Raw genomic sequence first — 23545 nt, forward strand, 5'->3', positions numbered from 1 at the left:
CAGGCAGAGTAGACAGAGCAGGTGAGTGCAGGCAGGGTAGACAGAGCAGGTGAGTGCAGGCAGGGTAGACAGAGCAGGTGAGTGCAGGCAGGGTAGACAGAGCAGGTGAGTGCAGGTAGGGTAGACAGAGCAGGTAGTGTAGACAGAGCAGGTGAGTGCAGGCAGGGTAGACAGAGCAGGTGAGTGCAGGTAGGGTAGACAGAGCAGGTGAGTGCAGGTAGGGTAGACAGAGCAGGTAGTGTAGACAGAGCAGGTGAGTGCAGGTAGGGTAAACAGAGCAGGTGAGTGCAGGCAGGGTAGACAGAGCAGGTGAGTGCAGGTAGGGTAGACAGAGCAGGTGAGTGCAGGTAGGGTAGACAGAGCAGGTGAGTGCAGGTAGGGTAGACAGAGCAGGTAGTGTAGACAGAGCAGGTGAGTGCAGGTAGGGTAGACAGAGCAGGTGAGTGCAGGTAGGGTAGACAGAGCAGGTGAGTGCAGGCAGGGTAGACAGAGCAGGTGAGTGCAGGCAGGGTAGACAGAGCAGGTGAGTGCAGGCAGGGTAGACAGAGCAGGTGAGTGCAGGCAGGGTAGACAGAGCAGGTGAGTGCAGGTAGGGTAGACAGAGCAGGTAGTGTAGACAGAGCAGGTGAGTGCAGGCAGGGTAGACAGAGCAGGTGAGTGCAGGTAGGGTAGACAGAGCAGGTGAGTGCAGGCAGGGTAAACAGAGCAGGTGAGTGCAGGTAGTGTAGACAGAGCAGGTGAGTGCAGGTAGTGTAGACAGAGCAGGTGAGTGCAGGTAGTGTAGACAGAGCAGGTGAGTGCAGGTAGTGTAGACAGAGCAGGTGAGTACAGGTAGTGTAGACAGAGCAGGTAGTGTAGACAGAGCAGGTGAGTGCAGGTAGGGTAGACAGAGCAGGTGAGTGCAGGCAGGGTAAACAGAGCAGGTGAGTGCAGGCATGGTAGACAGAGCAGGTGAGTGCAGGTAGGGTAGACAGAACAGGTGAGTGCAGGTAGGGTAGACAGAGCAGGTGAGTGCAGGTAGGGTAGACAGAGCAGGTAGTGTAGACAGAGCAGGTGAGTGCAGGTAGGGTAGACAGAGCAGGTGAGTGCAGGAAGGGTAAACAGAGCAGGTGAGTGCAGGCAGGGTAGACAGAGAAGGTGAGTGCAGGTAGGGTAGACAGAGCAGGTGAGTGCAGGTAGGGTAGACAGAGCAGGTGAGTGCAGGTAGGGTAGACAGAGCAGGTAGTGTAGACAGAGCAGGTGAGTGCAGGTAGGGTAGACATAGCAGGTGAGTGCAGGCAGGGTAGACAGAGCAGGTGAGTGCAGGTAGGGTAGACAGAGCAGGTGAGTGCAGGTAGGGTAGACAGAGCAGGTGAGTGCAGGTAGTGTAGACAGAGCAGGTGAGTGCAGGTAGGGTAGACAGAGCAGGTGAGTGCAGGTAGGGTAGACAGAGCAGGTGAGTGCAGGTAGTGTAGACAGAGCAGGTGAGTGCAGGTAGGGTAGACAGAGCAGGTGAGTGCAGGTAGGGTAGACAGAGCAGGTGAGTGCAGGTAGGGTAGACAGAGCAGGTAGTGTAGACAGAGCAGGTGAGTGCAGGTAGGGTAGACAGAGCAGATGAGTGCAGGCAGGGTAGACAGAGCAGGTGAGTGCAGGTAGGGTGGACAGAGCAGATGAGTGCAGGTAGGGTAGACAGAGCAGGTGAGTGCAGGTAGGGTAGACAGAGAAGGTGAGTGCAGGGAGGGTAGACAGAGCAGGTGAGTGCAGGTAGGGTAGACAGAGCAGGTGAGTGCAGGCAGAGTAGACAGAGCAGGTGAGTGCAGGCAGGGTAGACAGAGCAGGTGAGTGCAGGCAGGGTAGACAGAGCAGGTGAGTGCAGGCAGGGTAGACAGAGCAGGTGAGTGCAGGTAGGGTAGACAGAGCAGGTAGTGTAGACAGAGCAGGTGAGTGCAGGCAGGGTAGACAGAGCAGGTGAGTGCAGGTAGGGTAGACAGAGCAGGTGAGTGCAGGTAGGGTAGACAGAGCAGGTAGTGTAGACAGAGCAGGTGAGTGCAGGTAGGGTAAACAGAGCAGGTGAGTGCAGGCAGGGTAGACAGAGCAGGTGAGTGCAGGTAGGGTAGACAGAGCAGGTGAGTGCAGGTAGGGTAGACAGAGCAGGTGAGTGCAGGTAGGGTAGACAGAGCAGGTAGTGTAGACAGAGCAGGTGAGTGCAGGTAGGGTAGACAGAGCAGGTGAGTGCAGGTAGGGTAGACAGAGCAGGTGAGTGCAGGTAGCGTAGACAGAGCAGGTGAGTGCAGGTAGGGTAGACAGAGCAGGTGAGTGCAGGTAGGGTAGACAGAGCAGGTGAGTGCAGGTAGGGTAGACAGAGCAGGTAGTGTAGACAGAGCAGGTGAGTGCAGGTAGGGTAGACAGAGCAGATGAGTGCAGGCAGGGTAGACAGAACAGGTGAGTGCAGGTAGGGTAGACAGAGCAGGTGAGTGCAGGTAGGGTAGACAGAGCAGGTGAGTGCAGGTAGGGTAGACAGAGCAGGTGAGTGCAGGGAGGGTAGACAGAGCAGGTGAGTGCAGGTAGGGTAGACAGAGCAGGTGAGTGCAGGCAGAGTAGACAGAGCAGGTGAGTGCAGGCAGGGTAGACAGCGCAGGTGAGTGCAGGCAGGGTAGACAGAGCAGGTGAGTGCAGGCAGGGTAGACAGAGAAGGTGAGTGCAGGTAGGGTAGACAGAGCAGGTGAGTGCAGGCAGGGTAGACAGAGCAGGTGAGTGCAGGCAGGGTAGACAGAGAAGGTGAGTGCAGGTAGGGTAGACAGAGCAGGTGAGTGCAGGCAGGGTAGACAGAGCAGGTGAGTGCAGGTAGGGTAGACAGAGAAGGTGAGTGCAGGCAGGGTAGACAGAACAGGTGAGTGCAGGTAGGGTAGACAGAGCAGGTGAGTGCAGGCAGGGTAGACAGAGCAGGTGAGTGCAGGTAGGGTAGACAGAGCAGGTGAGTGCAGGGAGGGTAGACAGAGCAGGTGAGTGCAGGTAGGGTAGACAGAGCAGGTGAGTGCAGGCAGAGTAGACAGAGCAGGTGAGTGCAGGCAGGGTAGACAGAGAAGGTGAGTGCAGGCAGGGTAGACAGAGCAGGTGAGTGCAGGCAGGGTAGACAGAGAAGGTGAGTACAGGTAGGGTAGACAGAGCAGGTGAGTGCAGGCAGGGTAGACAGAGCAGGTGTTTGATGGTTACGACCCTGATCCACCCCTTTTGTTAATTTATTAATATATGCAAATGCAACTGGTGCGTTTATGAGGCACATATCATTTTCTTTATTTTAACACAAAATATTAAAATAATACCTGATACAATAAGAACATGTATATATGATTGCATTCTAAGAAATAAAAAGTTCAATTTCACAATAAATGTAAAACCTGTATTCCCACTAAAATCCCCGAACTCCATGAATAATTTGTCCGTGCCAGGGAAGTGTTTATGTGCTAGAATATCTTGCAAAAAATCCAAGCGTTTGGAGTACCTTCATCTATTGTCCAACTGTTGAATTTATCACAATTGTTTTTAAAACCATTGCTACATAGAAGAGAAAGCATGGTGTTGATGTGCATAGGACAGGGTAGGAAACGCACGCCTTACAAGAGAAAGAGAGGTAGAGAGAGAGAGAGAGAGAGACAGACAGAGACAGAGAGAGAGAGAGAGAAAGAGAGAGACAGAGACAGAGAGAAACAGAGAGAGAGACCTGGGCCCTGTCAGACCTGGGCCCTGACATTAAATCTCAGTAAGACCAAAATAATGGTGTTCCAAAAAAGGTCCAGTCGTCAGGACCACAAATACAAATTCCATCTAGACACCGCTGCCCTAGAGCACACCAAAAAACGATACATACCTTGGCCTAAACATCAGCGCCACAGGCAACTTCCACAAAGCTGTGAACGATCTAAGAGACAAGGCAAGAAGGGCCTTCAAAAAATACTTGAATCAGTTATAGAACCCATTACCCTTTATGGTTGTGAGGTCTGGGGCCGCTCACCAACCAAGAATTCACAAAATGAGACAAACACCAAATTGAAAACATCCTCCGTGTACAACGTAAAACACCAAATAATGCATGCAGAGCAGAATTAGGCCGATACCCGCTAATGATCAAAATCCAGAAAAGAGACGTTAAATTCTACAACCACCTAAAAGGAAGCGATTCCCAAACCTTCCATAACAAAGCCATCACCTACAGAGAGATGAACCTGGAGAAGAGTCCCCTAAGCAAGCTGGTCCTGGGGCTCTGTTCACAAACACAAACACACCCCACAGAGCCCCAGGACAGCAACACAACTAGACCTAACCAAATCATGAGAAAACAAAAAGATAATTACTTGACATACTGGAAAGAATTAACAAAAAAGCAGAGCAAACTAGAACGCTATTTGGCCCTAAACAGAGACTACACAGTGGCAGAATACCTGACCACTGTGACTGACCCAAAATTAAGGAAAGCTTTGACTATGTACAGACTCAGTGAGCATAGCCTTGCTATTGAGAAAGGCCGCCGTAGGCAGACCTGGCTCTCAAGAGAAGACAGGCTATGTGCACACTGCCCACAAAATGAGGTAGAAACTGAGCTGCACCTCATAACCTCCTGCCCAATGTATGACCATATTAGAGACACATATTTCCCTCAGATTACACAGATCCACAAGAATTTGAAAACAAACCAAATTTTGATAAACTCCCATATCTATTGGGTGAGATACCACAGTGTGCATCACAGCAGCAGATCTGTGACTAGTTGTCACAAGAAAAGGTCAAACAGTGAAGAACAAACACCATTGTAAATACAACCCATATTTATGCTTATTTATTTTCCCTTTTGTACTTTAACCATTTGTACATCGTTACAACACTGTATATAGACATAATATGACATTTGTAATGTCTTTATTCTTTTGGAACTTCTGTGAGTGTAATGTTAACTGTTCATTTTTATTGTTTATTTCACTTTTGTATATTATCTATTTCACTTGCTTTGGCAGTGTAAACATATTTTACACATAGTTTCCCATGCCAATAAAGCCTCTTAAATTGAATTGAGAGAGAGAGAGACATAGAGAGAAAGAGCGAGAACGAGAGAGAGAGAGAACGAGAGACAGAGAGAGTGCGAGAGAGAGAGAGAGGGTAAGACAGAGAGAGAGCAAGATAGAGAGCGAGAAAGAGAGACAGAGAGAGTGAGAGAGAGAGAGAGAGAGAGAGAGAGAGAGAGAGAGAGAGAGAGAGAGAGAGAGAGAGAGAGAGAGAGAGAGAGAGAACGAGAGACAGAGAGTGCGAGAGAGAGAGAAGGAAAGACAGAGAGAGAGCGAGATAGAGAGCGAGAAAGAGAGACAGAGAGAGTGCGAGAGAGAGAGAGAGAGAGCGGGGAAAAGAGAGAAAGACAGAGAGAGACAGAGAGAGACAGAGAGAGAGAGAGAGAGAAAGAGAGAGAGAGACAGAGAGAGACAAAGAGAGAGAGAGAGAGAAAGAGAGCGAGAGGCGGAGGTGACGCATGGTGAGAGACAGATAGAGACCCGATATAGATATGCAAAGAGCAAGGTGTTGAGTCAGAAATGCAAAAAAAAGAAGGAAGGAAGAAAGAAAGGCAGACTCAGGGAGAGAAGAGAAAGCGGAACAAAGAGAGCGAGAGAGAGACGCGTGGGGTTGAGTTACATAGAGAGCCAGAATCCTAAAACCAAAGAGAATTACAGCAACCACAGGAAGTTCCACACAGCGAGACACAGAGAACAACCCACCACTGAGACAGACACACGGGGAATAGGAACGAACGTGTTATGAATGATGGATTATACAAATACAACGATGAGAATGGAGACAGTTGTGATGTATGGCCTAAAAAAGGAAGACAATAAATGGGAAGGTTAAGAACGTTGGGCGAGTAACCGAAAGGTCACTGGTTCGAATCCCGGAGCCGACTAGGTGTAAAACCTGTCTATTTGCCCTTCAGCAAGGCACTTAACCCTGATTGGTCCTGTAAGGAGCTCTGGATAGGAGCGTCTGCTAAATGACTCACATGTACGTGTAAATGGAGTGACAGGTGAAAGGAGGAGGAGGAGGAAAGGGGGGATGGTAAGGTACAGGGCAGTGAAAGTGAGAAAGGTGTGTTGGAGGTGACTCAAGTAAAAACAGCCCATCAAATCAACAGTAAAACTGAAGCACATTTCCTGAGACACGCGCGCGCGCGCACACACATGAAAGCACAAAAAATAAAAAACTTTAAACTTAAAACAAGACTCCAGGAACATCATTAAAAAAAAGGGAACTTGGAAACACAACCAACCTCTCCTCCCCTCCTCCCTCTCTCCTCCCCTCCTCCCTCTCTCCATCCCTCCCTCTGTTTGCCTATTTTTAACCACATCTGGAGGAGCCACGTGAGGAGGGAAGGAGGGTGGGAGGGCGAGGAAGGAGGGAGGAAGGGGAGAGCCACTGAGAGAGCGCGGCAGAGAAGAACACCAGCCACATGATCTGTAGCACCACGCCAACTGGGGCAGCATCAAACAGCAGCTACTGCTCGCTCACTTAAACGCACCGCTACAAAACATATTCGGGACTAGAAAGCCAACGGTAAGCCGCGGCAATTAACGCCAGCTGTGAACTAACTCTCTGCCTCTTCTTGCGTCGAGTGTCGAGCCGCCCCCCCCCCCCGTGTGTGTGTTTCCCAGCCAACCGTTAGTCAACAACAGTGTGTGTGTGTGTGTGTGTGTGTGTGTGTGTGTGTGTGTGTGTGTGTGTGTGTGTGTGTGTGTGTGTGTGTGTGTGTGTGTGTGTGTGTGTGTGTGTGTGTGTGTGTGTGTCTCTCTCTGTGGGGGAGTGGGGGAGCAGCGAGCTGCAGAGAGTCTTTAATATGGGTGGTTAGGGTACTCGTCTGCAGTGAAGTATATATTTTTGTGGCTGGATTGTCTCAGGACACATCAGAGCGTTGTAATGGCGCCGAATAAACGCATATTACTGCCATTCTAATGAGACAGACAGGGACACAGAGAGAGGGAGAGAGAGAAAGACCAGATAGAGAGAGAGGGGGAAAGAGATTGAGCAAAATAGTTGGAGAGAGAGAGCAGGAGAGCAGACGAGCAAATCCTGTGAGAAGATGAGGAGGAGGTTGAGGAGGAGGAGAATTTCCTTCCTCTCCTCTTTCTCTCCTCTCAGACTCGAAGAGATGATTCGGTTTGGTGACTTAATCCGTCTCTCCACTCAGCCCATCTACCCACCTGTCTGCCTCTCTCTAACCCCCTCTCTCTCTCTCAGAACGCCCTTAAAATGATTACTTTACCCTCTGAAGATCATGAGATCCACTCAATTAGACAGGATAGGGCCGTCTGGGAGCCCAGGGGACCCATGGGATGCCAGGCTGAGTGGAGAGAGCGAGGGGCTTAGTGCCTAGTGCAGGATGGGCCAACAGACCAATGAGACGTGCGGATGGAGGGAGGCGGGGAGGAAATGTATATGATGTTAACGGAGCGTGCTGATAGGTGTGAGATATTCTACAGCAGTAACACTGAGGGTGTGATAACGGCTTCTATAATGGATCATTTGTTGGAAGAGCTCCTCCGGGAGAGACGGTTGATGTGAGATGGGAACAGGAGATGTGGAATGATTTGACGGAGTGGGAAAAACCTACGTACAGACTGAGAGAGATGGGCCTAATATACATCGTTACGGGGCTGCTGATGTAGGACCAGAGAAGTAAAGGAACAGACAGACAGGCAGAACATTGGGCCCAATGCAGTGTATACGTAGAGGCAAATACAAATGGACAAACAGGTAGATAGAGAAATGGACCCTAATGCACTGTATTTTAGTCTTGGTGCAGGGCCAAGGTCAGAAAGCCAACAGAGGACCAGACAGACTGACCAGAGAGAGGAACCAGACAGACAGACGGACCAGAGAGAGGAACCAGACAGACAGACGGACCAGACAGACAGACAGACCAGAGAGAGGGACCAGACAGACAGACGGACCAGAGAGAGGAACCAGACAGACAGACGGACCAGAGAGGGAGACCAGACAGACGGACCAGAGAGAGGAACCAGACAGACAGACGGACCAGAGAGGGAGACCAGACAGACGGACCAGAGAGAGGGACTAGACAGACAGACGGACCAGAGAGAGGGACCAGACAGACAGACCGACCAGAGAGAGGGACCAGACAGACAGACCAGAGAGAGGGACCAGACAGACAGACGGACCAGAGAGAGGGACCAGACAGACAGACGGACCAGAGAGAGGGACCAGACAGACAGACTGACCAGAGAGAGGGACCAGACAGACAGACGGACCAGAGAGAGGGACCAGACAGACAGATGGACCAGAGAGAGGGACCAGACAGACAGACCGACCAGAGAGAGGAACCAGACAGACAGACGGACCAGAGAGAGGGACCAGACAGACGGACCAGAGAGAGGGACCAGACAGACAGACGGACCAGAGAGAGGGACCAGACAGACAGACTGACCAGAGAGAGGGACCAGACAGACAGACGGACCAGAGAGAGGGACCAGACAGACAGACGGACCAGAGAGAGGAACCAGACAGACAGACGGACCAGACAGACAGACAGACCAGAGAGAGGGACCAGACAGACAGACGGACCAGAGAGAGGAACCAGACAGACAGACGGACCAGAGAGGGAGACCAGACAGACGGACCAGAGAGAGGAACCAGACAGACAGACGGACCAGAGAGGGAGACCAGACAGACGGACCAGAGAGAGGGACTAGACAGACAGACGGACCAGAGAGAGGGACCAGACAGACAGACCGACCAGAGAGAGGGACCAGACAGACAGACCAGAGAGAGGGACCAGACAGACAGACGGACCAGAGAGAGGGACCAGACAGACAGATGGACCAGAGAGAGGGACCAGACAGACAGACGGACCAGAGAGAGGGACCAGACAGACAGACGGACCAGAGAGAGGGACCAGACAGACAGACGGACCAGAGAGAGGGACCAGACAGACAGGACGTACCCGGACCAGGTTGAACCCGGGCTCTCCCTTGCGGTGCATGGTCGTCAGGGTGCTCTGCAGGGTCCTCCAGGTGACCGTCTTGCCGCTGCCCGTCTTGCCCACGATCATGGTGGAGTGTCTGGAGTTCTTGGTCTCGTACAGCTGGATGACCTTGGTCAGGGTGAAGGGGGTCACCTGCAGACAGGCCTGCTGCAGCTCCGCCTCGATCGTCTCTCGCAGCTTCGGGGAGAGGGGGAGGAGAGGAAGGGATGGATGGATGGAGAGATAGAAGCAGATACAGAGACAGCGGGGCGGATAGACAGAGTTAGTGAAACAGTATTCAGGGCTACTCGCTGAGGCCTGCCCTGGGGCATCTGGCACAGAGCAGTCAGAGGGTCTGAATTATACATCTGAACAACGCTGACCAACACAAGCATTCGGTGTGGTTACAACGCAACAATGTAAACCCTTTAGAGTATTTATCTCTACCCCACCCTCCCAACCCCTCCCCTCCCTATTTCTGCACCTGTACCAGTGGGACTGTTGAGAGACTGTTTATAAGCAGGCCAAATAAACAGCTAAATGAATAAATATCCTCCTAGCTCTCTCTTTCTCTCTCTCTCTCTCTCCACAACATGCAGAGCCGATGCAGAGTGGAGCAGCTCAACACACTGAATTATTTATGGAGATGTGATGCGGCATTTTTCAACTTGGCTCACTCACGTCTCGGTAGTGTGAAAAGCAGATGGCACATTTTAGAGACGGCAGTCGCGTGTGGAGAGAGAGGAAGAGAGCGAGAGAGAGGGGGAGTAGAGAGATGGAAGGATGGGGGGATGGAATGACAGCTACAGTCCTCTCTCCAGAAGTGTTTCGTTCCCCCACTCCTCCGCTTCTCAGTCCCACCACGGGTTCATCAGACCGCTAACGTGTATGTGTGTCCCCCATCATCAGACAAAAGCACAGTGAGTGTCCGTTACCTGAGGCAGAGAACTTTTAGTTCTCAGAGACCCCTTCATTAGTTAATGCATTACACCCGTCTGCTTCGACAGGCTGCAACGACTAATCCTTTTCAGTTCAAGTGTGAAACTGGGAAGACACTTTATTTTTCACTAACGGTGGGGATTTCCATGGCGGGGAGGTGTGTGTGTGTGTGTGTGTGTGTGTGTGTGTGTGCATGGGTACCTTTCCGTAGTCGATAGTAGGGGTCTCCACCGCGGGGAAGAGGTCCTGGATGATTCCGTTGAACAGCGGCAGGTCGACGGAGGCCAGCTTCGCGATGTTCATGTCTTTCATAGACATCAGCAGGATCTGATCAGGGGTAAGAGGTCAAGGGGTGACATCATGCCACAGCGAGGTATAGTTTTCTGTCTTTAACATGAATTGACTTTAAATACAAAACTGTACGTCAACTCAACTGTACACACGGTTCTCGTTCAATCACCACCGAATTAACTTTTACAACATCAACAGAAACTTAACAAATGCGAGGAACTGTGAATTTATACAAAAGTACAGAGGAACTTTTGCTGAAGCTGAAGCTTGCTATCAGGTAAAAGATGAATCCTTTTCAAGTTTCCTTTTCAAGTTTTTGTCCTCTTTGATACAATATTTTCATCACAGTGTCAGGCACCCCTTCAGGTGTTAGGCACACTTTTAAGGTGTCAAACTCTCATCTGCATTCTGTGTCTCTCTGCATCTCTCTGAGAGAGCACACAAACACACACACACACACACATACATACACACACACACACACAGAGGTCAGATGGATTGAATTACAGGTCTATTCAGGAGATTAATAGAAAAGTGCCGATGGCCAATTTATTCAAAGGGAGATTTCTATCTATCTTTTGCTCTCTGACGTCTGTCTGTCTGCCTGACTGTCTATCTTTCTGCCTGCCTGCCTGCCTGCCTGTCTGTCTGTCTGTCTGTCTGTCTGTCTGTCTGTCTGTCTGTCTGTCTGTCTGCCTGTCTATCTTTCTGTCTGTCTGTCTGTCTGTCTGTCTGTCTGTCTGTCTGTCTGTCTGCCTGCCTGACTGTCTATCTTTCTGCCTGTCTGCCTGCCTGTCTGTCTATCTTTCTGCCTGTCAGACTCTGTCTCTTAGACTTTTTATCTTTCTCTCTAGAAATTGACTCACATGTCATCTAATTGAGCCCAATAGCTGTGTAGTACTCTGCAGTCACTTGCAGTGCTGTTACTGTATACCCCGGTCAGTTGAAGTGAGTCGTTTCACTGTACCTCCTCGTCGGCCACGTCGGGGCAGACACGTCTCTTCTTGCCAGCGTAGCGGAGCAGCGAGGTCAGGGCACGCAGGCCAAAGTCATAGTGGTCCTGTTTGGACAGCTGCTGCACTGCCAGAGAGTACAGGGTGAACACCTTCTTAGCCAGGAGCTGGAGAGAGAGGCGAGGGGGGAGAGAAAGAGAGCATGAAAGATAGGATGGGAGCGAGAGAGGAAAAGGAAGAGGAGGAGAGGGGAAGATAGAGGGGGGCAGAAACAAAATAAATTGAGTCAGTAACCACATCAACCCATCACTACTTAATGACCCTAGAGCATAGCATGAAGGATACACCTCTCATATTTTTATTTAACCTTTATTTAACTAGGCAAGTCAGTTAAGAACACATTCTTATTTACTATGACGGCCTACCCTGGCCAAACCCTAACAACGCTGGGCCAAATGTGTGCCGCCCTGTGGGACTCCCAATCACGGCTGGTTGTGATAGAGCCTGGACTCGAACCAGGGTCTGTAGTGACACTTCTAGCACTGAGATGCAGTGCCTTAGACCGCTGTGCCACTCGGGAGCCCCAATATAAACAGAACAAAAATATAAATGCAACAATTTCAAAGATTTTACTGAGTTACAGTTCATATGAGGAGATCAGTCAATTGAAATAAATTCATTATGCACTAATCTATGGATTTCACATGACTGGGAATACAGATATGCATCTATTGGTCACAGAACCCTTTAAAAAAATGGCCTCACAATGGGCCTCAGGATTTCGTCACAGCATTTTTGTACATTCAAATTCCCCGTCGATAAAATACAATTGTGTTCGTTGTCTGTAGCTTATGCCTGCCAATACCATAACCCCATCACCACTATGGGGCACTCTGCTGATGTCAACATTGTGAACAAACCCTTCGCCCACACGACACAATACATGTGGTCTGCGGTTGTGAGGCCCGGTTGGACGTACTGCCAAATTCTCTAAAACGACGTTGGAGGCGGCTTATGGTAGAGAAATGAACATTAAATTATTTGGCAAAAGCTATGGTGGACATTCCTGCAGTAGGCATGCCAGTTGCATGCTCCCTCAAAAACATCTGTGGCATTATGTTGTGTGATAAAACTGCACATTTTAGAGTGGCCTTTCATTGTCCCCAGCACAAAGTGCACCTGTGTAATTATCATGCTGTTTAATCAGCTTCTTGATATGCCACACCTGTCAGGTGGATGGATTATCTTGGCAAAGGAGAAATGCTCACGAACAGAGATGAAAACAAATTTGTGTACAATTTTTTTTGTGCGTATGGAACATTTCTGGGATAATTTATTTCAGCTCATGAAACATGGGACCAACACTTTACACATTGCGTTTATATTTTTGTTCAGTAAATAAAGTCAGCTAGCTAGCGGCGTTGTATCATAATATAACCTGGTCATGTGAAACGTGTCATATAGACATGTCTGTCTGTCTGTCTGTTAGCTGGCCTGCCAGCTAGAGAGAGACAGACAGACTAGAAAATACACTATGAGGCTGTCCTGCCCTACAGCAGACAGCTTGACAGACACTGGCTGTCATGATCCCCTCTTGGCAAGCAGGCTGTGTGTGTGTGTTGTGTGTGAGGAGCGTCCATCACATGGTCACCCCTCCGTCTCGCTCCTCCTGTCCTCCAGTCTTCTATCTCGGCAAGGGAGGCTATGTGTGTGTGTGTGTGTGTGTGTGTGTGTGTGTGTGTGTGTGTGTGTGTGTGTGTGTGTGTGTGTGTGTGTGTGTGTGTGTGTGTGTGTGTGTGTGTGTGTGTGTGTGTGTGTGTCGTAGAGAGGTAACATCTGAGTATGTATGAGAAAGATGTCAGTGGGTCTGTGTGTGCTTTTGAGTAAGCATATGAGGAAGATAGTGAGTGTACATTACTGTAATGTAGTGTGAGTGTGAGTGTGTGAGTGTGTGTGTGTGTGTGCAAGAGAGTATGGAGGGCTCCTGGGTTACCATGTCAGCTTGTTCTCATCACTTCTCCCTTCATGCGCTTCAGTGACACACAATCGCTCATGCACACAGTTACGCAAACACACAGACACAAACGCACATGCATACGGACAGGCAAACACACACACACACAGCGTTGTCATGCTAGGCAGAGCAGACGATGGGCTCACGGGAAGCAAATCCTCTTTCCTGTCTGTTCCAGCTCACAGAATACAGAATACGCTCCACACTCTCAAAACAGGCCAAAGCAGACCAAAGTAGGCCAAACACCTAGGCCAAAAAGCCTCTTGCCAGCACATAGGGGTTATTTCTGCATGGCTCTGATGGTGATGGTGATGGCAGCACCCCATCAGGGACAGGGACAATATCTCTTTGACACACATGCAGTGAGAGGGTGTGTGTGTGTGTGTGTGTGTGTGTGTGTGTGTGTGTGTGTGTGTGTGTGTGTGTGTGTGTGTGTGTGTGTGTGTGTGTGTGTGTGTGTGTGTGTGTGTGTGTGTGTGTGTGTGTGTGTGTGGCAAGGGGACCTGAGATGCGTGTATGTTGGCCTGGGATCAGCTGGCATTGGGCTTGGTTGGCATTGGGGTGTTAGTGGTTTAAAGCAGGCGTGAACAGCCTCTCACTCTCTTCTTTCCTCTCTCCAGTCCCTGTCTCTCTCCGTCGGTCTGTATCTCCTCCCTCCCTCCATTTCTACATATTTCCTTATTCTCCACCTTCTCACCCTCCCTTCGTCTCTCTCCCTCCGTCTCTACCTCCCTCCCTCTGTGCCAGGGCTGGAGTGGTTGTGTTGTGTTCTGGTCTCTCTCCCACCTCTTGTTCTTCTGCTGTTATTTGTGGTGTTCAGTTAACACCCCCTATTCTCTCTCTGGCAGCTAATTACTGTTCCCCACAGGAGACCACACCACTGCTGTTTGGGGCGTGTGTGCCTGTGTGTGGATGGAGAGGGTGTTTGAGAAGTTTGATAAAGGTTAACCCATAACAGTCTAAGCCGGGGGGGGGGGCTACTAAACTATATGGAATTTCTTTAAGAAGGTCATACCATGGATCATTTAGGTATTTGATTTAGAATTTTATTTTATAAATATGAAAAAATATTTAATAAAAAATGCTACAGACAGAAGTTGGCAGTACTGACTTCAGGCGAGTCCCAAGACACTTGCGGTGGGGCGGAGAACACCATCGAGGGGTCACAATAGTTTGTAGGCCAAATCGTTCGGCTGCTACAGATGATTTTGGGAGAAGACTGATTTTCGGGAGGTCTCATGGTATGACAAATACCGCTCTAGCTCGGTCTCCTTCCGCTGCAGATGTGGAAGCGCGATATCTGCAGATGCAGTGGGTTGAGACGCTGTCACGCCCTGACCTTAGAGATCCTTTTTATGTCTCTATTTTGGTTGGTCAGGGCGTGAGTTGGGGTGGGCATTCTATGTTTTTGTTCGATGTTGTCTATTTCTATGTGTTTGGCCGGGTGTGGTTCTCAATCAGAGGCAGCTGTCTATCGTTGTCTCTGATTGGGAACCATACTTAGGTAGCCTTTTCCCACCTGTGTTTTGTGGGTAGTTGTTTTCTGTTTTGTGTGAGTACCTGACAGAACTGTTGCGTTTTGTTCCACTTTTGTTTTTCTTTCAGTGTTCAGGTGATAATAAACATCATGAACACGTACCACGCTGGGCTTTGGTCTACTCCTTCTTCCTCAGACGAACATCGTTACAGACGCATCCAATGCAAAAAAAAGAAGAAGATATCTCTAGCTTAAACTGGTGGATATTTATGGCAATTTTTTATTATTATGCTAATAAAGAATTTGCGGGGGTGCGGACATCGACTCTAGGGGGTTAACAAAGGGTGTCATGGGTAGGTTTAGTGAAAGTTTGGCGTGTGTGTGTGTGTTGGTATTGAAGCCTCAGGGGTGTGTTATAGGTTGTTATTGAAGCGCGGGTGGGACTGGGAGGGTGCTCTGGTGCAGAAGTGAATTTGAATCTTGTTAAACACACGCTGCGGAAGCAAGCACACACACAAACAAACAAACACACACACACACACAACCCCCCTGTGAGTCAGCATTAATCCTGCTCCGGCTCTGGTCCCAGTGATCTGTGTGTGTGTGTGTGTTTGTGTTTGTGTGTGTGTGTGTGTGTGCCATGATTCCATGCCTTCATCCGATTCAATAGGAGTCCCACTGTAGATAATCCCATAACATCCTGGCCGCGCTCCAAATCCCACTGACACTCATCTCAGAGCACGAGGCAGCGTGTGTGTTTGTGTGTGTGTGTGTGTGTGTGTGCACATTCCTTCCTGTATCTGTGTGTGTGTGTGTGTGTGTGGGTGTTTGTGCGTTCCAGGGTTTTTCTTTCTGCCCATGGCAAAATGTGTAGAATTGCAAGAAGTTGAACTGTTCATTTACATACACATAAGAATGAGTGTGAGTTTTTGTCACAACCCGGCTCGTGGGAAGTGACAATGAGCTCTTATAGGACCAGGGAACAAATAATAATAATCAATAATTTTGCTCATTATCTAGCCATCTTACATATAAAACTTTATTTGTTCATTGAAAACTATGAATAACTCACCACAGGTTAATGAGAAGGGTGTGCTTCTGCACGTAACACTGCAATGTTGGGTTGTATTGGAGAGAGTCTCAGTCTTAAATCATTTCCCACACAGTCTGTGCCTGTATTTAGTTTTCATGCTAGTGAGGGCCGAGAATCCACTCTCACATAGGTACGTGGTTGCAAAGGGCATCAGTGTCTTAACAGGTCGATTTGCCAAGGTAGGATACTCTGAGCACAGTCCAATCCAGAAATCTGGCAGTGGCTTCTGATTAAATTCAATTTTCACAGAACCGCTTGTTGTAATTTCGATGAGGCTCTCTTGTTCAGATATTGGTAAGTGGACTGGAGGCAAGGCATGAAAGGGATAACGAATCCAGTTGTTTGTGCCATCTGTTTTGGGAAAGTACCTGCGTAATTGCGCACCCAACTCGCTATATCACATTTGACATTGTCCGTAAGCTTGAGTTCATTTGCACACAAATAATCATACAATGATGATCGATCTCGATTATATACACCTGTCAGCAACGGGTGTGGCTGAAATAGCCAAATCCACTAATTTGAAGGGGTGTCCACATACTTTTGTATATACTGTATAGTGTACCATTTTCTAGCTCTGTCTCTACTTTTATCCGATGTAAAAAACACCATTTCAAATTTTGCTACATAGAACCGAATCCAGGTGGTGGGTCTCAAATGATCCCAATTCTACAAGTAGCGGCTTGTGACAATATATATATATATTTATACCTTTATTTAACTAGGCAAGCCAATTAAGAACAAATTCTTGTTTACAATGACGGCCTACCCCGGCCAAACCCGGATGACGCTGGGCCAAATGTGAGCCGCCCTATGAGACTCCCAATCAGGGCCGGATGTGATACTGCCTGGATGGCTACATTAGTTCATGTCAAAGAACATGGATCAGTAGCCTCGGCTAGATCTAATAGCTGTATGATATTTTACATGAACTCTGACATGGCTGATCTGTTGTTATTGTCTTAGAATACAGTTTATTTTCTGATTTCTTCCCCTGTAATCAAAAGATGTTATACCTACAACATAGTGCGATGTTATTATTTGTATGTAAACCTCTTTATTTAGGGAACAATTTCAAAAAATGGCATTCATCGAGTTAATCGCACAGAAAACCATGCAATTAACTCAATGAACTGTTGTAATCGTTTTGACAACCCTAGTAGGTGTTCAAAAATGTACTTTCCCGCGGCACAGCGCCACAGCTAAAAGAATGCAGCAGAAACACTGGTGCGTTCGTTCCTAATTCATGTCTGTGTGTCATCGTCACGTAGAGTAAAATCCATATCCTGTAACATCAGATTTGTGAGACGCAGCGTAGCAGAGACAGTAAATGCAATATCCACCAGATTGATTTGATGATATGCATCTATATCTATCCTTCAGTGCCATGGGAACTCAATCTCATCTGATGATTGCTTCGCTCTCAACATAAAAGACATGTCTATATTTCATTAACGCGCCAGTGATAATTCTACAACGTATTCTTTAGAAACCACCACGCATTGCGAGCGAACAGTGTTGAATATATACCTACCGCCAGTGCAATTAATTAAACTGACAAACTTATGTGGCATATGAATATCTTGCTCATTTAGTTAACAGACACAGTGGGCAAGTAGGTTTTTCAGACACAGTGAAATAGTAGATATTACAGTACTATCTTGTAGTATCATAGTTAGGGCCAGGAGTTTTTACAGGGCTTCCTGTGAGCTAAGCAGGACAAACTCTAGGCCCTATGGTCAGGAAATACTCTTCAGGCATTAAGAAGCAACACTAAGGTCTAGAATATTTTGTTCAAGAAAAAACCCTGTCCCTTCTCATTTATGTAGTATTATTACCTTATTACCTGTCACTTCCTCCCTCCCTCCATTCCTCCCTCCCTCCATTCCTCCCTCCTCCCTCCCTCCCTCTCTCCCTCCCTCCTCCCTCCCTCCATTCCTCCCTCCACTCCTCCCTCCCTCCATTCCTCCCTCCCTCCATTCCTCTCTCCCTCCATCCCTCCCTCCTCCCTCCCTCCATTCCTCCCTCCATTCCTCCCTCCATTCCTCCCTCCCTCCATTCCTCTCTCCCTCCATTCCTCTCTCCCTCCATCCCTCCCTCCTCCCTCCCTCCATTCCTCCCTCCATCCCACCATTCCTCTCTCCCTCTGTACTTTATTACCTTGCAGTTGTTGAATCCCTCTCCGAACAGGGTGATCTCAGCGATGAGGGTGGAGTCTGGTACCACCATGGAGATAGGCCTGAACATTGACTTCAAGTTGTCAGGCAGCTCCGTACGACCGGCATAGCCTGGAGATGGAGAGAACGCTTATTAACACATGATCTCTCTCTCGCTCTGTCCCCCCTCTCTCTGTCTCCCCTTTCACTCTTTCTTCCCCGCTCTTTCCCCTTCTCTCGAACACACACTAAATCCATTTTAGTGTGATTCTAACTTGAAGTAAGCCTAAATAATATAAAATTAAAAAAGGCTTTTGTGAACTAAACACTCACACTTCACTCTTTCCCCTTACTAGTTCTGATAGCTACTTTATTGAGGAAAAATGTACTTACTCTGACTGTGATAAGGGGTTGTCCCACCTAGCTATCTTAAGATGAACGCACTAACTGTAAGTCCCTCTGGATAAGAGCGTCTGCTAAATGACTACAATGTCAATCCTCAATCCTGAATGGATATCAACGAGACATTTCTCAATACTACAGTTCCATGTATGCACAGATATGTGAAGTTACTGCACCGGGGTTCATGGTGATGAAGATGCCACAGGACCAGACCAGGCGGATCTCTCGTCCTTCAAAGATGAAGCTGGTGGCTCCAGCAGACAGAGCAGACAGGATGGACAGGATCTGCTGAGCCACCACTGACAACACCTCAATGTTGATACGGTTGAACTCGTCAAAACAGCCCCACGCACCCGTCTAGAGACACACACAAATGATTTTAGCCGGGAGTTATTTTCAACAGTGCTATGTATAACTACGTGTTACCTGAAAGGTAAATTGTGTTACTGTACAACACTGACTTAAGTGCATAACCCATTCAAGACTTTCAATGGATATGCAATACCTAAGATGAGGTACGCTGGCTGTTTTTCAGACACAGATTAAGCCTACTTCCTCACTCAGAAGCACCTAAGACGGACATGATTCTTAGTCTAGTCTTAGTCTTAGGACTAGGCTCTGGGAATAACATAAGGGCGCATCTGTTTCTTCACGGTCCATTACCTGAGCCAGTCCAGAGTACATACGTCCCATGGACTTGAAGTCCATTCCATCGGAGCAGTTGACCACGATGACGTACATGCCCATAGCCTTGCCCAGGTCCTTGACCGTCTCAGTCTTCCCTGTCCCTGCTGGACCTTTAGGAGAGCCCCCCCGGTGGAGGTGGAGGGCTGTGGTCAGGGTCATATAACACCTGGAAGATGAGAGAGGGAGAGAGATGGGGGGGGGGGGGGAGAAAGAAAAGCACCTCTTCAAGGTGCTGGAATTTGGCAGAGACAACTGAAATATAGTGCACTTAAGCAATAAGGCCAGAGGAGGTGTGGTACATGGCCAATATACCACGGTTAAGGCCTGTTCTTAAGCACGACGCAACGCACAAACCACGAGGTGACTTATTGCGATTATGAACGGGTTACCAATCTAATTGGAGCAGTAAAAATACATGTTTGTCATACCCATGGTATACGGTCTGATATACCACTGCTGTCAGCCAATCAGCATTAAGCACACAAACCACCCAGTTTATAATATAATATAAACCCCAGCCGTTTCATATATTTGATCTCTTCCAGAGCTAGCACACCTGATTCAACTTGTCAACTAATCATCAAGCCTTAATTATTACATTTTTATGTACTTTGTTCGCAAATATTGTCTTACTTACTTTAACGAAAAACTCTGCATTGTTGGTTAAGGGCTTGTCAGTAAGCATTTCACAGTGAGGTCTACACCTGCTGTATTCAGCGCATGTGACAAATCAAATGTGATTTAATTTGGGGAAATCAGGTGAGATAGTTCAAGGCTGCAGCAAAATTGTGAATCGTCCCCGAGGAGAGGATGAAAAACCCTGATACAGGGAATAGCTAGTGTGAACTCCGAGATGTGGCCCCATCTCTCTCTTTACTGTGAGGTCCTGGGTTGATGCTAGTGTTTACCTGTCAGTGAGTGGGGTGATGACCAGTCGTCCAGAGTTACCCAGGTACTCATAGCTGTACTGGAAGTGTGTGTTGGTCTGCCTGATGATACAGTCATCCACTTCCTATGAACAGAGAGAGAAAAAAACGTTTAGAATGAAACTTGATCTACCTCTTCACTTTCATCCCTCTTCCTGCTTTCTGCTTTCTGTTCTACCTCCTCTCACCCCTCTCCGTACCGTCCCCCAGTAGAGGAGCTGGCAGAGACAGTCGAAGGCCCCTTACTCCTCTCATCCCCCTATCCTTACCTCCCCCTCTCCTCCTCTCCTTCCATCACCCCCCCTCCTCACCCCCCCATCTCACCTCTTTACCTCCCTCTCCTCCTGACCTCACCCTCTCCTCACCTCTTCTTGACCTCCCCCTCTCCTCACCTCTTCCTTTCCTCCCCCTCTCCTCACCTCCCCCTCTCCTCACCTCTTCTTTACCTCCCCCTCTCCTCACCTCCCGCTCTCCTCACCTCTTCCTGACCTATCCCTCTCCTCACCTCTTCCTGACCTCCCCCTCTCCTCACCTCTTCCTGACCTCCCCCTCTCCTCACCTCCTCCCCCCCCCCCCCTCCTCACCTCCTCCTTTCCTCCCCCCTCCTCACCTCCTCCTTTCCTCCCCCCCTCCTCACCTCCTCCTTCCTCCTCACCTCCTCCTTACCTCCCCCTCTCCTCACCTCCTCCTTTCCTCCCCCCCTCCTCACCTCCTCCTTTCCTCCCCCTCTCCTCACCTCTTCCTGATCTCCCCCTCTCCTCACCTCTTCCTGACCTCCCCCTCTCCTCACCTCCTCCTTTCCTCCCCCCTCCTCACCTCCTCCTTTCCTCCCCCCTCCTCACCTCCTCCTTTCCTCCCCCCTCCTCATTTCCTCCCCCCCTCCTCACCTCCTCCTTTCCTCCCCCTCTCCTCACCTCCTCCTTTCCTCCCCCTCTCCTCACCTCTTCCTGACCTCCCCCTCTCCTCACCTCCTCCTTCCTCCCCCTCTCCTCACCTCTTCCTGACCTCCCCCTCTCCTCACCTCTTCCTGACCTCCCCCTCTCCTCACCTCCTCCCCCTCTCCTCACCTCTTCCTGACCTCCCCCTCTCCTCACCTCCTCCTTTCCTCCCCCTCTCCTCACCTCTTCCTGACCTCCCCCTCTCCTCACCTCTTCCTTTCCTCCCCCTCTCCTCACCTCTTCCTGACCTCCCCCTCTCCTCACCTCTTCCTGACCTCCCCCTCTCCTCACCTCTTCCTGACCTCCCCCTCTCCTCACCTCTTCCTGACCTCCCCCTCTCCTCACCTCTTCCTTACCTCCCCCTCTCCTCACCTCCTCCTGACCTCCCCCTCTCCTTACCTCCTCCTGACCTCCCCCTCTCCTCACCTCCGCCTTTCCTCCCCCTCTCCTCACCTCCTCCTTTCCTCCCCCTCTCCTCACCTCCTCCTTTCCTCCCCCTCTCCGTACCTTCTCCCAGTAGAGGCGGAGCTGGCAGAGCCAGTCGAAGGCATTGACGTCGTTGCAGCCCGTCTTAGCCAGCTTGTCGATGACGTCGCGGTCGTGTACCTCCACGGTGACCAGCGCAACGATCTTCAGCCGCAGGATCTTAGACAGGTTCCCCCGGATGGCGTCAGAGTAACGGTGCAGCATGGACACCTGACGGGCAGGGACAAAGGGTCAAAGGTTAAAGAGTCCAACAGGCGCTAGTGTAATTGTACATACGGTCCCTGGTTAATTCTCGGTGGAGGGACGGTTCCTCATCACTCATAGTGTTGGAGGCTACTTTGAGCAGTAGAGTTTTACCACTCATAATGTCTTATTGATAACAGAGTGCTGCCGTCCTCTCTCTCTCTCTCTCTCGCTCTCTGTCTCTCTCTCTCTCTCTCTCTCTCTCTCTCTCACCTGTTTCTTCTTCAAGGACTTGAGGGCAGACTTGTCGGCCCTCTCCTTGCCGGTGATCAGAGACTTGGTGACGTCAGCGGTCCACTGGATCTGACTGGCTGTGATCAGCATCTGGACGGGAGGGACACAGCAATGAAGTTCAAAACTTTGGTGTCCATTTTAGGTGGACATTTGTTTTTGTGATGTCCATTTTGTAGCATCAGAAGGCACAGAGAGAGACAACGAGAGTGTTCAATAAGGACTGACATTCGCAGTGAGGGATGGAGGATAAACATTTGAGCACAGAGAGAGAGCGAGAGAGAGAGAGAGAGAGAGAGAGAGAGAGAGAGAGAGAGAGAGAGAGAGAGAGAGAGAGAGAGAGAGTGAGACCTGTCCAGGCCAGTCTTTGACCCATTTGTCTCTCTTCCCAGTCATCTTCTTCAGCGCCAGGCGACAGTTCTTCAGAGAGTCCTTCAATGTCCAGCGCATGGTTCTCTCCACGTCACACAGCCAGGCCTGCACACACACACACAGACGCACACACACACACACACACACAAACACACACACACACACACACACAGACAGACACATCAGAAAAACACATATTGACAGACGCAGCCAGTATAAGACAAAAGACCAAAATGCATGACTCTTCTGGTTATTAAGTCTGAGTGAATAGCCAGTATCAGTCAATGAATAGACGGTAGGTGTGCAGGTAGCAGGTGAGAGAGTGTTTGTAGTGTTGGAACCTCCACAGGACCCTCCAGCAGCACAGGGTGGCTGAACTCCACAAACTCTCCCTCCGCTGAGAACATCCCGCTGGCCTCAGACTTAGCACTGCTGATCCCGACCTGGACCACACACACACACACAAACACACACACACACACACACAATCATCATATACGCTGCTGCTACTCTGTTTATCATATATCCTGATGCCTAGTCACCTTACCCCTATACACATCTACCTCTATCGATCCAGTATCCCAGTAAATATGGTACCGGAACTGACCCGGTATATAGTACGCTTACTTACTTTATTGTGCTCTTGTTATTCCTTATTTTTATATCTTGTTTATTTTTGTTCTACCTTGTTATTTCTAGTATTACATTGTTATTGATTACTGCATTGTTGGGGTTAGAGCTAGCAAGAAAGGCATTTCACCGTACTTCTGCATGTGACATTCAAACATTAAAACGAAGAAACACAGACACACACAGTCAGACAAGGACACCTGGATAGTGTGTGAGTGTGTGTGTGTGTGTGTGTGTGTGTGTGTGTGTACATGCGTGTGTGTGTGTGTGTGTGTGTGTGTGTGTGTGTGTGTGTGTGTGTGTGTGTGTGTGTGTGTGTGTGTGTGTGTGTGTGTGTGTGTGTGTGTGTGTGTGTGTGTGTGTGTGTGTGTGTGTGTGTGTGTGTGTGCGTGTGTGTGTGTACATGTGTGTGTGCACCTCTCCCTACGTGACCTTGTCTGCATGCCTACCTTTCCCATGCGAAGGCTCTTGATGTTGTCAAAGCACTTCTTGAGGTGCGGCTGCACGGCCTCGGGGTTGCGTGACTGGCCCAGGATCTCCAGCAGGTCGTCGTTGGACAGGAAGTAGAAGCGAGGGAAGATCTGGCGCTTGGTCTCCAGGTACATGTCCAGAGACTTCTGGATCTCCTCCAGCTTGTTGTTCATCTCAGACAGCTTCTCCGGCAGGCCTGGGGGAAGGACAAAGAGATATATGAGGGAGTTGCCTTTCATTTGTT

General features: G+C 49.3%; 1 protein-coding gene across 1 annotated transcript in view; it reads right to left on the reverse strand.

The window, feature by feature from the left end:
• Positions 1–23545, reverse strand: part of dnah2 (dynein, axonemal, heavy chain 2) — a 234077-nt gene that overhangs the window by 105752 nt on the left and 104780 nt on the right. Inside the window, exons 30-41 of the mRNA XM_071331387.1 lie at positions 23280–23497; positions 22542–22643; positions 22180–22305; positions 21811–21921; positions 21376–21564; positions 19913–20016; positions 18981–19170; positions 18494–18674; positions 17920–18047; positions 11190–11342; positions 10133–10258; positions 8972–9190 (exon numbers count right to left, since the gene is read on the reverse strand). Of these exons, the coding sequence (XP_071187488.1) occupies positions 8972–9190; positions 10133–10258; positions 11190–11342; positions 17920–18047; positions 18494–18674; positions 18981–19170; positions 19913–20016; positions 21376–21564; positions 21811–21921; positions 22180–22305; positions 22542–22643; positions 23280–23497 (1847 nt within the window). The remainder of the gene's footprint in view (positions 1–8971; positions 9191–10132; positions 10259–11189; positions 11343–17919; positions 18048–18493; positions 18675–18980; positions 19171–19912; positions 20017–21375; positions 21565–21810; positions 21922–22179; positions 22306–22541; positions 22644–23279; positions 23498–23545) is intronic.

Source organism: Salvelinus alpinus, chromosome 11 (genome assembly GCF_045679555.1).
Source record: "Salvelinus alpinus chromosome 11, SLU_Salpinus.1, whole genome shotgun sequence".
Lineage (NCBI taxonomy): Eukaryota > Metazoa > Chordata > Actinopteri > Salmoniformes > Salmonidae > Salvelinus > Salvelinus alpinus.